This window comes from Zingiber officinale, chromosome 1A (genome assembly GCF_018446385.1).
Source record: "Zingiber officinale cultivar Zhangliang chromosome 1A, Zo_v1.1, whole genome shotgun sequence".
Classification (NCBI taxonomy): Eukaryota; Viridiplantae; Streptophyta; class Magnoliopsida; order Zingiberales; family Zingiberaceae; genus Zingiber; species Zingiber officinale.
Genome location: NC_055987.1, coordinates 134030526 through 134044551, shown reverse-complemented (window position 1 = coordinate 134044551; position 14026 = coordinate 134030526). Strand labels below are relative to the sequence as shown.

At 37.4% G+C, this 14026-nt stretch overlaps 1 protein-coding gene across 1 annotated transcript; it reads left to right on the top strand.

Moving 5' to 3' along the window:
• Positions 1 to 11521: 11521 nt before the first annotated feature.
• Positions 11522 to 13504, top strand: LOC122003362 (cell division cycle protein 48 homolog; the record flags this gene model as incomplete). The annotated part of the gene is made up of 5 exons (XM_042558544.1): positions 11522 to 11552; positions 11881 to 12647; positions 12737 to 12958; positions 13248 to 13319; positions 13472 to 13504. Coding segments are annotated over exons 1-5 (1125 nt in total), but the record flags the coding sequence as incomplete, so codon positions are not given.
• Between the last annotated feature and the right edge of the window lie 522 nt (positions 13505 to 14026).

The window sequence follows — 14026 nt, the reverse complement described above, 5'->3', positions numbered from 1 at the left end:
TTGGCCCAAAGAAAAGTCATTTTTAGGCCAGATATATGTTTAAGGTATCTCACTATACACTTGGTATTGTGTGGATCATGCGTATAATACATTAGCCCAAAGGAAAGCATGTCATGTGGTTGATTAAGGTAATAGTGAGCAAGGGTTACAATTTAAGCAACCAAACCTAGCTCATTGTTTGGTAATATTTATAAATTATGTGCATAATGTGTGTCTGACTACAATTTTGAGCTAGGATCAGAGAGTGTCACTAATAAGTTGCAATTTAATTTAAAGATTAATTGTAATGTTGTGCTTGACATCTCATGCCCCATACATGTATATATTTAAGTTTGTTTTTATTTCATTGTTAAAACAAATATATGTGTACATGTTCTTATGATAATGTGAGCATTAAATGTTATTCTCTTGTCTTTTCATAGCATATTCGATATCTACCAATAAGGATAATATCTCAGTGTTTTTAGATACTAAACATACCACATACCACATATGGAAGGACTAAGGATATGATTAAGGGTAATAAAATTATAATGTCTATAAATGGACTTTTCAATTTTATTAGTTTCAGAGGTCGATTTAATTATAGTACTCAATAACACTTGATGAATAGATATTAGAGCTTTCATTCAAATAAGTGTTACTATACAAGGTTATATAAATAGTTGGTTGCCAAGTTATGGTGAAAGATATATCTACATGGATAATGACAAGAAAACTAGAGTGACAACTATAGGTGTTTTTAGGATTTATCTATGAACCAATATTTTTCTAGATTTGAAAAATACATTTATAATACTGTCATTTAGAATAACTTAGTTTCCATTTCTTGTTTGGGCAAGTCCAGATACTTTTGTTCTTTTGGAAATGAAACATTTAGTATTTTCCAAAATACAATTTTGATTGGTATCGATTCCTTAAGTGAAAAATTGTATAGGTTAAGCACCATAACTCTTACAAATAACCTAATAATACATAGCATAAATACAAAACATAATTTGACCAATGAGAATTTATCAATGTTATAGTATAGACATTTAGGATATATATCTAAACAATACCTAGAAAGATTAATGTCACAAAGAATTCTCAATTTACTTGACATGTTAGACTTTGATGTTCATATAGAGTAGGTCAAAGAAAAGATAACTAACAAAAATAATAAAGGTGCAAATTGATATAGTAGTGTCTTTGAACTCATTCATATGGACATATGCAAGTCATTCCTTAAAACATCTTGGAATAGATATATATACTTTATTAGTTTCATTGACAACTACTCTCAATATGCGTATTTGTATCTTTTGTATGAGAAGTCTCAATCCTTAGAAGTGTTCAAGATCTTTAAAGCTAAAGTTGAAAATCAACTAGACAAGAAGATCAAAGCTACTAGATCTGACCATGGAAATGAATATTATGGTTGGTATGATGAATTAGGTGAACAACGTCCAGGACCTTTTGTAAATTACCTTTCTAATTATGGAATAGTAGCTCAGTACACCATGCTGGGTACTACACATCAAAATGGTGTAATCGAGCGTAGAAATTGGACCCTAAAGAACATGGTAAAAAGTATGATAACATTTTCTTCTTTATCAGAGTCCTTGTAGGGAGAAGCACTCAAGACTGTAGTATATTTACTCAGTAGAGTATCTAGTAAGGAAGTGAGTAACATCTTATAGGATCGAACCAAATGAGAGAGGGGGTGAATCTCGTTTTTAAAACTTTTCTTTTTTGCCTTCTAACTTTTTGAAAAACAAGTACGCAATAGAAAAAATAAAATATGAAAGTAAAAACACATTTATTTTTACTTGGTTCATAGTCCCGTGACTACTACTCCAAGACCCACGATCCCTTGTACCATTTCAATTAGGAATCTACTAAATGCTCCACCGAAGAACCTTCGGGCAGAGAGGTCATGTACAAAAATGAAGAAAGTGTAACACACTGCACTTTCTTATGCAACAATAATAATAAATAAAAAACAACACTATAAATTTTATCGACACTTATAACTCAATGTAGTTGTAGTTTTTGTTGTAGAGGCTTCCTCGAGTGTCAATTCAGTGTAGTAGAGTCACAACACAATAGTTACAAAGAGACGGTATAGAAAAGTGAGCTTGAAAGCTTGTAAAGAATTGGTGAAGTGAGTTGTGGCCGAACCCTCCTTTTATATTGCATTGGGGTGCCTCCAATGTCCCAAGGCACTTCCATGAATGTTGGTTTGATTTGAGATATGTGGCCTTTATCCACTTGGGGGAACCTCTATTCGGCTGAGGGCACCTCCAATCAACTAGAGCGCATCCAATTGTTGAAACTTCACCCTCGAAGTTTTTCTCCTCTGGGGTGCCTCCATCCGTCTAGGGAATCTCCATCCCTTCACTCAGGGCACCTCTAATCAGCTGAGTCATCTCGAGCATTGTTCATTCAAACTTTATTTTTTACTCTAAGCTTCCCATAGGACATGTTAGTCTAAAATAACAAAAATACGTATAAAATAGAGTTAGCACACATAATAAATTTATGAATTAGATTATGTCTAACACGACTAGGATTTAGTCTTAGTCTCAACTTGGAATTTCAAAATGGATTTAAGTTGGACCAGTGCTTATAGTCCCAATGGACTTGTTCCTCACTAGATATCTCTCTTTAGTTGCTTACCTAACTTACCATTTGTATAATCACTTGACTCAACGTCCGACCCACTAGGTCTTCCTATCAGATGCCTCATCTGGACTTAAGTCAGTTGTCAGGTTCTGCTGACCCAATTAGACTTCTTGCTAGATATCTGGTCCCTTTTGACCAATCTGGGCTTCTTGTTAGTTATCTGATCCTCTTAATCTTATTGGGACACTTTGAAGCTAGAGGGGGGATGAATAGCTCGCTTCACTTCGATGATGATGATTTAGCAACAGAATACTTGAAGCTAAGCTCCTCTAATGCTAACAAATAGAATTTACTCGGTATTCACCTCAAATGAGGTGACTAATCCAAGGATTCATAGAGTGCACACCTCTACACTATGAAAACACTCATTCTTAGAAACAATCTAGAGGTGGAGAAGCCTCATACAAGGTCAAGAATAAAAATACAACTCGAAACAAAGAAACAAATGCAAATACAAATAGAAACATGACTTAGCACTTTAAACCTTGATTTTCTTGAACTATTCTTGCTTTGGAATGCCTCTTGAAGGTGGAAAATGCAGTAGCACTTATCTTCTCCAAATCTCAAGAACTGGCGTCGAAAGCTCTGCGTGCAACATGTTGGTGCAGTGGAGCCCGATAAAAGGGGAAGTGAATTGCCTATAAAATTAAAATAATCTTTCTCGATCTTTGGACTTGATTAGTAGTAAAATTAAATCTTACAATAATAAAATTGAACTGGACAACTTAAAAGGAAGATTAAGAGGCCAGAATTTTACTTGGTTACAACCTAGGTGGTTGTTAATTCAAGACAATGAAAGGCACTAAAATATCTCCTTTGTTGCAGGCGGAGAAACCTCTTACAATCGTTGAAAAGCTCAAACAAATGCTAGGAAAGTGTTACAAGAGTTGTAGTTCAAGTTCTTGATTATTTCCTAACTCTAGGGGTATTTTTATAGCCCATGAAAAACTCTATTCGAGACTAGAAGGCGCCTTCAAGATAGTCTAAGGCGCCTTCCATCAGATAAGTCTTATTCGTCGAAGATAAAACCTTATCTCTGCTAACGGTTATTGGAAGACACCTTCTATGGGTTGGAAGGCACCTTTGTACTATTCATTGAAAATGGTTAACTCCCCTTGGTAACTATTTTTCACTCCGTTCACTTGGGTGAGTGATGCTCCGGTCGTCCGAAATTGAGCTCACCCAAACCCAACTCCGACCTTCTCCTCGAGCAGCCTTTCTCCCTGACTTTCTTAGGGTCGATTTGTAGCTAGAGGGGGGGGGGGGGGATGAATAGCTCGTCATGCTTTGGTGATGTGCTTCTTTGATAATGTGCAGCGGAATAAGGAACAAGAAAACACACTCACAATGCTAACAAGTAGATTTATTTGGTATCCACCTCAAGAAGAAGTGACTAATCCAAGGATCCACACACGACGCTCACTCTACTAATAAAAACACTCCTTTTCGGTAACTACCGGAGGTGGAGAAATCTCGTACAAAACTCACACAATAAATACAAAAAGAAAAATACAAGAATACAAAGAAAAACCTTCTTCTTGCTCACTTGTTGCTTGTTGATGCCTCTTGAACCTTAGAAGTGCACCTGCACTTGTTTCCAAGAGCTTCCAAGAACTGGAGGTGAGTGCTCAGAGAAATCACATGAAGATTGGGAAAGAGAGTTGCGGAGAAGAAGTTCACCAACGACTATATACTTCGTGCTTCTAGAGCTCCCAATCGATTGGGCATGCTCCCAATCGATTGCCACGTCAGATCCGCGCCATCCTAGCCGTCCATTGCTCGCTACCTGTGCAACAGTCACACCCCAATCGATCGGCTGATCGATTAGGGAGGCTTGAATCGATCAGTTGATCGATTCAGAGTGCCTCTGTGCTCGTTGGAAGCTGTCTGAATCGATGGATCTATCAATTTAGGTTTTCTCGCGATCGCGCGAGAATACCAATTACCAATTGATCGGTCGATCGATTGGCAATGCCCAATCGATCGGCTGATCGATTGGGTAGCTCTCTGTGCTCGTGACACTTGCTCCCAATAGATTGGCCGATCGATTGGGTCGCTGCTTGTCACAACACTCTCCCAATCGATCGACTGATCGATTGGGCTTAGGTCAATCTATCAGTCGATCGATTGCCCCAACCTTGACTTGCCTAAACTCAAGTCTAAGGTTCTCAAACCCAACATCCAGTCAACCGTGACCTATTGGGACTCCTCGTGCCTAGCATCCTGTCAACCTTAACTTGCTGGGACTTCTTCGCCAAGTATCCGGTCAATCCTTTGATCCACTTGGACGTTTCCCTTCATGCCAAGTGTCCGGTCAACCTTGACCCACTTGGACTTATCATCTCGTGCCAAGTGTCTGGTCCTCCATGACCCACTTGGACTTCCACCAGATGTTTGGTCACCCTTGACCCATCTAAATTTCCTCGTGGTAAGTATCTAATCAATCCTTTGACCTACTTGGGCTTCCCAACACCAGGTGTTCGGTCAACCTTGACCCACCTGGATCTCCACGTGCTTGGCTTTACTCATCAGATCTTCCCATCTGCCTAACTTCACTCACTAAGGCTTTCCATCTGCCTGGCTTTACTCACCAGGACTTTCACCTAGCTTCACTCACTAGGGTTTTCACCTGACTTCACTCACCAGGATTTTCCTACTGCCCAGCTTCACTCACCGGGACTTTCCATTTGCATGGCTTCACTCACTAGGACTTTCACCTATCTACACTCACTAGGATTTCCCACTGTCCGACTTCACTCATCGGGACTTTTCCACTGCCCGACTTCACTCACAGGGACTTTCACCTACCTAGCTTCACCCACTAGGTCTTTCACCTGGCTTCACTCACTAGGATTTTCCAACTGCCTAGCTTCACTTACTAGGTCTTTCACTTGACTTCACTTACCAAGATTTTTCCTTATCTAATATCCATTCTTTCCCAGTCAAGTATCTGGTCAACCTTGACCTACTTGACTCTTCTTCACATCAAACTGGTCAGTCCTTGACCAAAGGAGAATTGTATCAACAATCTCCCCAATCGGAAGATTGCATCTATAATCTCCATGTATTGTCAAACATCGAAACCCAAACATAAAGACTCAAACTTAAGCCAACTCAAGCTTAGTCAACCTGGTCAACTTGACCCAGGGAATATTACACCAACAATCTCCTCATTTTTGATGTTTGACAATACCTTTAAGTTAGACTAATCTCATAGCCTCAACTTCTTCTTCGTGCCAATGCATGAATGAGGGTTTCCTTCATTCTCTCCCTTTCTAGAGGGCAAACTCCCTCTTTAAGTAATGATGAAATAATTTAGACTCTACATTCTCTCCCAAATTTTCTTAGAGAAGCAATGAAGGTCTAACTTAAACCCTACATTCTCCCCCTATTGGCATACATAAAAAACTCTCCCCCTGAAGAGTTGCTCAAAAGTTGTTCACAACTTCACTCGTTGTTCACAACACCACAATGAAGGTCATATACCCTTCATTGTCTTCAATGCTCACCTTTGAGCATTAATCAACTTTACAATCCCAAGGAAGGTCCCATACCCTTCATCGTATCTAATGCTCATCCTTGAGCATACTCCTTTTCTACAATGAAGATATCCAATCTTCCATTGTTTTATAATGCTCAACTTTGAGCATTTTTCTAAACAAAGGATTTATCACCTTCAATAGTTTCAGAAAAATATAATATGCTTCAAACTTCTGTCATTGTGCCAACAATGACTTGGAGTTCCTAAATCTTTAGGAAACCCAAAAATTTAAAGTTTTGATATTTAAGAGATTCAATGTTGAAACTAACCTCATCCTAAACTTCAACCTAGTGTTCCTTAACCATTTCTCCTTGTTTTCATCATGAAAACTACCCCTAAATGTATACAAATGTATTTCAAGGGGTCAGGAATGGTTAAAGAGGCTAAAAATGGCTTAAAGTGCTGAAATCATACTTTTCTAACCAAAAGCAGCCTTTTCAATCGATTGGGTTGGGGCTCAATCGATTGACATTGGTTCAATCGATCCATTGATCGATTCAAAGAGGTTATGTTTCTAGAACCTGCCTCTAAATCGAGTACCTAATTGATCCAGGCATGAATAGATCGATCGGCTGATCGATTCCATGTGCTCATAGGAAACATATCCCAATTGATCGGTTGATCGATTGGGGCCCTGCAATCGATCGGCTGATCGATTGGGGCTATGATTTCCTGAAATTCAGTTTCAGCGAAATTCAGAAATATCCTAAAAATTCTACAAAATTCTAAAAATCATGAAAATTATTATAGATATTATTTAGGGTATATACTATTAGCGCAGTGGGGGCCGACAAGAGGGGGTGAATTGCCTGCAAGATTAAAGCTACCCTCCTCGAGACTTTCAACTCAAAATATGCGATAGTAATAAAAGTAACTAACATAAAGAAAAAGAAAGACTTAGCTATTTACTGGTTACAACCAAGAAGGTTGTTAATCCAAGGCAGTAAAAAAGCTCTAAAGAATCTCCTTCTCTGAAAGCGGAAAAGTCTTTTACACACTAGAAGCTTAAAATTATTGCAAGAAAGGAATACAGAGTTGTTTTCTCAATTGAATAATTAGATCTGGACCAAAGCTATATTTATAGCCTTGGTCGGGGCGCCCCGAAGGATTCCAGGCGCCTTGGGGGAATAAAATTTTATCCCCCAACGAATAGATCGTGGTTTGATCATGATAAGATAAAAAGGCATCCCGGGCACCCGGAATGGATCTGGGCGTCTGGACTGTGAAGTCAACTAGGTTGACTTTTCGTCCGAGCCTTCTGCTCCATTTCAGCTCGGCTTGGTCCGGGTCTCTTCTGCTCCGGCTCCGTTTGCTTGGGTGATCTCCGCTATCCGGAATAGGGTTCACTCGAACCCAACTTCCGGTCTTCTCCTCGAGCAAACTTCCTTCCCAGTTTCTCGTCCCTCGAACGCTGCATACGTTCTTCTCGTCCACCAGTGTACTCTTCTGCGGTCACCTCATCTCTCGGACGCACCGAGCTCGTCGGCTCTCTCTCCGTGTCGTCCTTCTTGCTATCCACGTCTCCTGCTCGACTTCCTGCGCTCCTAAACTCCTGCACACTTAGACACAGGGATCAAATAACAAGCAGGACCTAACCTAACTTGGTTGATCACATCAAAACAACCACGGGGTCCAACAATCTCCCCCTTTTTGATGTGTATCAACCCAAGTTCAAGTTAGGGTATTAAAACAAATAGTAATTTTGAAGAAATTACTAACTGACAAATAGTAATTTTAAAGAAATTACTAATTAACAGTTTAAGCATAAAAGATTGAAATACAAAGTTGCAATACAAAAAAAACTTTAAAATCTAATTCCCCCTTAACTTTAACTCCCCCTTAACTTATACCTCTCTCCCCCTTTGATCACAGCAAAAATAATGGGGTTTTTAAAAAATTTTGAAGTTAAACATTAAAATTTTGAATTTTTAAGAATAGATTTTGCAAAAAATTCTAAGTTAAAAAAAAATACTGACTTTAGAGGACTTTTTAACTTAAAAAAATGTTTTTAAAAGAATTTTCGCAAGAGAATTTCTCTAAGATAAAAAAATTTAACTTAAACAAAAATATTTTCTGAAAATTTTTCTAAGTGAAAATTTTATGCATGAAATATTTTTCTAAGTCAGAGAAAAAAATTTGAAGAACTTTTACAAGCATTATTTAATTCTACTTTTCAAGAAATTTAATTAAACATTTCATTTCTATATTTGGCTTCCAGGCAGTGGTGAGGCACTAGGCCTTCTTGGTTATTGGAGCAACAACCACTTTTTAGTCAAAGCCTCATAAAGAAATTTACTGTTTAATCTTCTTCTCTGAAAGCCTTTAACTTTTAAATTTAATCTAGCAATGATTTTGGAATCTAGTAAAGATTCCTTCTTACTTGATTAATCAAAAACTTAGGGGGTATATAGTTTCTAGGAACTTTCTTAAGTTGTCCCTGATGTTTTCTAATATACCAATTTAATTTTCCATAAATCCTTAGTTTTGATTTTGGAAATTTATTTAAACATGCATGATTATCTTTTAAATTCTCAATTTCAATTTTTAATTTTTCATTTTCTAATTTTAAATTATCATACATTTCTAGTGGGCATGCTTTTGCTAAGTTCAATTTTAATTCAGTATTTTCTTTTTCTAAGATTGCTAGATCCTTCGTAAGCATTTTGATAAAATTAAAGGATTGAGTAGGGGTGAGATCACGTACCTTACTTACCTTACTTGGTGACACTCCCCCTTTGTCACAGCTTTCTTCTTCTTCTGAGGATCCTCCCCCTTCATCTATGCTCATCTCTGAGTCCGAGTTATCTTCAAAGAGATGGTTGGCCATCAGTGATATTCACTACAACAAAAACTCTCATAGACATCGGTGGAACAACAACGGTTTTAAGCAAAAATCGATGTCTTTGAGTATTTTAAACCGGTTTTTCCAAAAACCGGTGTCTATGAGCACAGATTTTCGCTCATAGACATCGATTTTTTAGGCGATGTCTATGAGCGCCTTTTTCCATTAATAGACACCGATTTTAACAGCGGTTTTTAAAATCTGATGTCTATGATAAAATAAAATAATTTAATTTTTCCACCCATATTTAGCCAAAATTTGCAACACTTCACTCTTCCCTCCAAACCTAAACCTATATCGCGCAGTCCACCCATACTTAGCCCTAAACCTATATCGTCGCGCCACCACCACCACTTTCCTCCGACCATCTCTCTCAGCCTCATCTCCCTCTTCTCCTTCTAGATCGGCGTACCTGCCTCTTCCGATCAGGATCAAAGCCACCTGCTTCGGTCCTAAGCAAAACCGCAGCATAAATCGTTCTGTTCTACCTCCTCGTCCGATTATCTCTTGCTCCTGCTCCTTCCTCTCTTCGCTCTTCCCGGTTGAGGCAGGGGCCAACGAGATCCTAACAGCGAGAGGACGCCCACGACCACCATGGCACGGTTGGTCGGCAACGTGAGGGAATCCAAAGGAAGATAGAACAACACCGAGATCCAGGAGTGAGCTCGCTTCGTCGTCGACGAGCACAACAAGAAACATGTCTCGCGCTCCTCCTAATTACTATTTTTTTTCTCTCCCCAAATTGGGGCTTTTTCTCCAGACCAATGTTTTTCGATCTGTCGATGCGCAGAATGTGCTTCTGGAGTTTGCGCATGTTGTTAAGGCGAGGGAGCAGGTTGTTGCTGGAACTCTGCATCACTTGATGGTGGAGGCAGTTGAGGGAGGGGAGAAGAAGCTGTACGAGCCCAAAGTGTGGGTGAAGCCATGGCTTAATTTCAAATAGGTTGAAGAATTAAAGCATGTTGGCGAACAAGGTAAATCTAGTGTCAATTCTTAGCGATGGATTTGGGTTAAATTCCATCAATAAATAAAATAAACATACTGAAATTAGTGTTGATTCCTCGACAAAATTTATACTTTTTGTTCAATTTCTCTTGTCCTGTTCCTGTATCCTTTTGTAAACCTTTTTCTTCCCACTTGATTCAATCTGTGTCAATGCCTGTCAATATTTCATATAAAATGGATAGGAAATTTCTTATCATCATTCTTTTATTGATCCTGTTCATGTTTGCTACCTTCTATTAGCAAACTTGTATACTTCAGCTTATAAGCTCTTCCAGGCTTAGGTCAATAAGAAAAATGAAAAATAGTACTAGATATGATTTTTGTTTAAAAATTCATGCAGGCTATGAAGAATGCTCCTAAACAAGGAGACAACAACGTTGAACAAACATGTTAACAACATTTAACATCAAAATAGTGTTGTAAATACAGAAATTGATTTTCCTCATTATTATTCTTCTTTGAACTTGGGATAAAAGCTACTGAGGTTCCTACACAATTGGGAGACTTTGCAAAACCAAAGTAGCTAATTTATTAGGTTGAAATGATAGATAGATGAGTGATCTCAGTCTTGGCATGGCTAACATTTTTATTTTTTTATGTTCGAAACCTTTCATTTTGTTTTGTATGGTTCTCTCTAAGAGCATGGACCTAGTTATCTTTTGACAGCTGAATATGATTCTTTTACTTCATTTGTAACTGCAAATTCAACTTTCTGACACCTTGTGAACCACTGAAGATCCTTATTGCAAGCATTGAAGTAAGCATGCCTTGTTTACTTGTGCTACTTGAAAAACTATCAACATGATCACTAACCGAAGGTAACAAATTGTTTGATTCTTTTTAATTATCAGGTGATTGAAGAGTTTGCTAAGAGTCCATGTTTGGAGCACTACAAGAACCTTGGAGCAACTTAACGTTTCGAATAAGATGTAGCAGGAGCATATAGAGGCTGCATTGTGTTCTCTCTATAGAAAAACGTTCTACTCTTAATTGCCCTTAATACTGGATATATGATGTAGTAAACTAAATTCTTGAGTAAATAAAAAAAATATTTAAGTACTAATGAAGTGCAGCTGGTTTTTAAATAACAATAACTATAATGATTGATTTCTCTAGCATGCATGCAAAGTATTTACACAGACTGGTCCCTTATTTAACCTTTGTTAAGTCATCCTCTACATTTTCATATTATTGATTTAAGTTACTGGTTTGATCAAATCTGGATTTATTATATAGTTGTTTGGGTTTTGTAATCTAACTAATCAAGTTACCTGTCATTGCTTGAAGCTTTCTGACAATCAGTTATGCTTTTATCTTTTTTTTTATTTCATCTATAAATTATTTGATTCATGTATCTATTATGATTATAAATGTTCTTAATAATCACTTTTTTACTTGTAAATGCTGAAATGTTGTAGCAGTATTTTTCTCTTGTAAATATTCAATGTTTTCATGAGCTCACATTGATGGTTCTAATTGGAGTGGATCATAGTTCTTGTAATTTGATTCAACATATGCTAGTTCCATGTCTCGTTTATGCATGAGTGACTGGTTTCACTCATTTGGTTTATGTTAGCTACATCTATCTTGTTTGGTTCAGTCTTGATCAGTTCCTAATCGTTTCTTCCATAAGTAATCTCATGAATTTATGCATACCAGTGCATTTCAACTCTATATTAGGGTTTTGATTTACTGGAACCACATGAAAATTTATTCTAGCTTGTTATAGCAAGACTTATTGAGGCTGGAGTTGTCTGATACTCGTGATTTGTTTTCTTTGTTACTTTTTCTAGTTCTTTTGACTTAAAATTTAACATTTTTGCAGCTTATTTTTTAGAAGCATATCGTCCTGTTAGAAAAGGGGATCTTTTCCTTGTCAGGGGTGGGATGAGGAGTGTTGAGTTTAAGGTTATAGAAACTGATCCTGCAGAGTACTGCATTGTTGCTCCTGATACAGAGATTTTCTGTGAGGGGGAGTCGGTAAAAAGAGAAGACGAGGATAGGCTTGATGAGGTAGGTTGTGATGATGTTGGAGGAGTTAGGAAACAAATGGCTCAGATAAGGGAGCTAGTAGAGCTTCCTCTAAGACATCCTCAACTATTTAAATCTATTGGTGTCAAGCCGCCAAAAGGTATTTTGTTGTATGGTCCACCTGGTTCAGGTAAGACATTAATAGCTAGAGTTGTCGCAAATGAGACAGGAGCTTTTTTATTTTGCATCAATGGTCCAGAGATCATGTCAAAGCTAGCCGGGGAGAGTGAGAGTAATTTGAGGAAGGCTTTTGAGGAAGCAGAGAAAAATGCACCCTCAATTATCTTCATTGATGAGATTGATTCCATTGCTCCTAAGAGAGAGAAAACTCATGGGGAAGTTGAAAGGCGCATAGTGTCTCAACTGTTGACACTGATGGATGGGTTGAAGTCTCGTGCTCATGTAATTATCATTGGGGCTACAAACAGGCCAAACAGTATTGATCCAGCTCTTAGACGATTCGGTAGGTTTGACAAAGAAATTGACATTGGTGTTCTTGATGAGGTTGGCCGATTAGAGGTTCTTCACATCCATACTAAGAACATGAAGCTATCTGATGATGTATGTGAACATTACCAATTGTTGTTACCTTGTTAATAGATATCTTGAAGTGAATGCCCAAGTTATGAAATTTGATTTATTCAATGCAGGTTGATTTGGAAAGGATTGCTAAGGATACTCATGGCTATGTTGGGGCTAACCTTGCTGCTTTATGCACTGAAGCTGCTCTCCAGTGTATCCGTGAAAAGATGGACATAATTGATCTAGAAGATGAATCAATTGATGCTGAGATTCTCAATTCTATGTCTGTTACAAATGAACACTTTAAGACTGCTTTGGGATCTAGTAACCCATCTGCCCTTCGTGAAACTGTAAGCCTTTGCTTTGGTAATTGTAATCATTTTCAATTAGTTTTTTTCCTTCTAAATATGATTATCTACATGAATTTTTAAAATAAATTGTTGTTGCAAGAATTGAAAATGAGAAATTTGACATTGGTGTTCTTTCTAAATTAAACTTACCTTTTTCAACTCAAGAAATTCTATAGCCTCATGTGTCTGGTTGGTAACTTGTGTTTACTGTCATATGTTGATGAATGGCCTAAAAACCACTTCTATTTCTACCTTGAGATATGTTGATAGTTTGTTGGGTTTTGATCAGGTTGTTGAAGTACCAAATGTCAGCTGGGATGATATTGGTGGGCTGGAAAATGTCAAGAGGGAACTGCAAGAGGTAGTTTGCTGGATATGTTTGAGGTTTTATGTCCACCAAGTGTATTTTTTCTTTCTGATGGTGATATTCTAGGACTTCTACAGCATGTATATTTCTTCTATTTTTGTTCTTTGTTGTAGTTAAGTAGACCAAATGATACTTTTATTTGACAGATTAGAACAGTGGATGTTTTAACTCAGAAAACTAGGCATTTGAAGGTGAAAAGTGGTGAGATTAGGGAAATGAAAGGCGCAAGAAGAATGGAGCAGTATAGCAAGTTGAACAGATTCTGATTCTCATAATTTAATGTAGCCTCAGCTTGATTTTTGACTCACGATGTTCTACCTTGATGTGTACAATATCTATTAGCTTTTGATGTAAAAAGAATATTTGTGTATTTTATGGATACTGTTGTAAGAAGAATATTTATGTAATTTATGAATATTTGTGTATTTTATGGATATTGTTGGAAGAAGAATATTTGTGTAATTTGTGAATATTTATGTATTTTCTTAGATACTGTCGGTTTTTCACTGTTTTGGAAATCGAATTTGTGTCGTTAAATAATACTGATATTACATCGATTTTTCACCGTTGTAAAACCGGTGTCATTAACTAATATTACATCGGTCGCATATCGCTACCAAAACTGGTGTTATTAACATATAATATTACATTGGTTTTACACCGTTGATGAAACGATGTCGTTAAGTGATACTACACCGGTT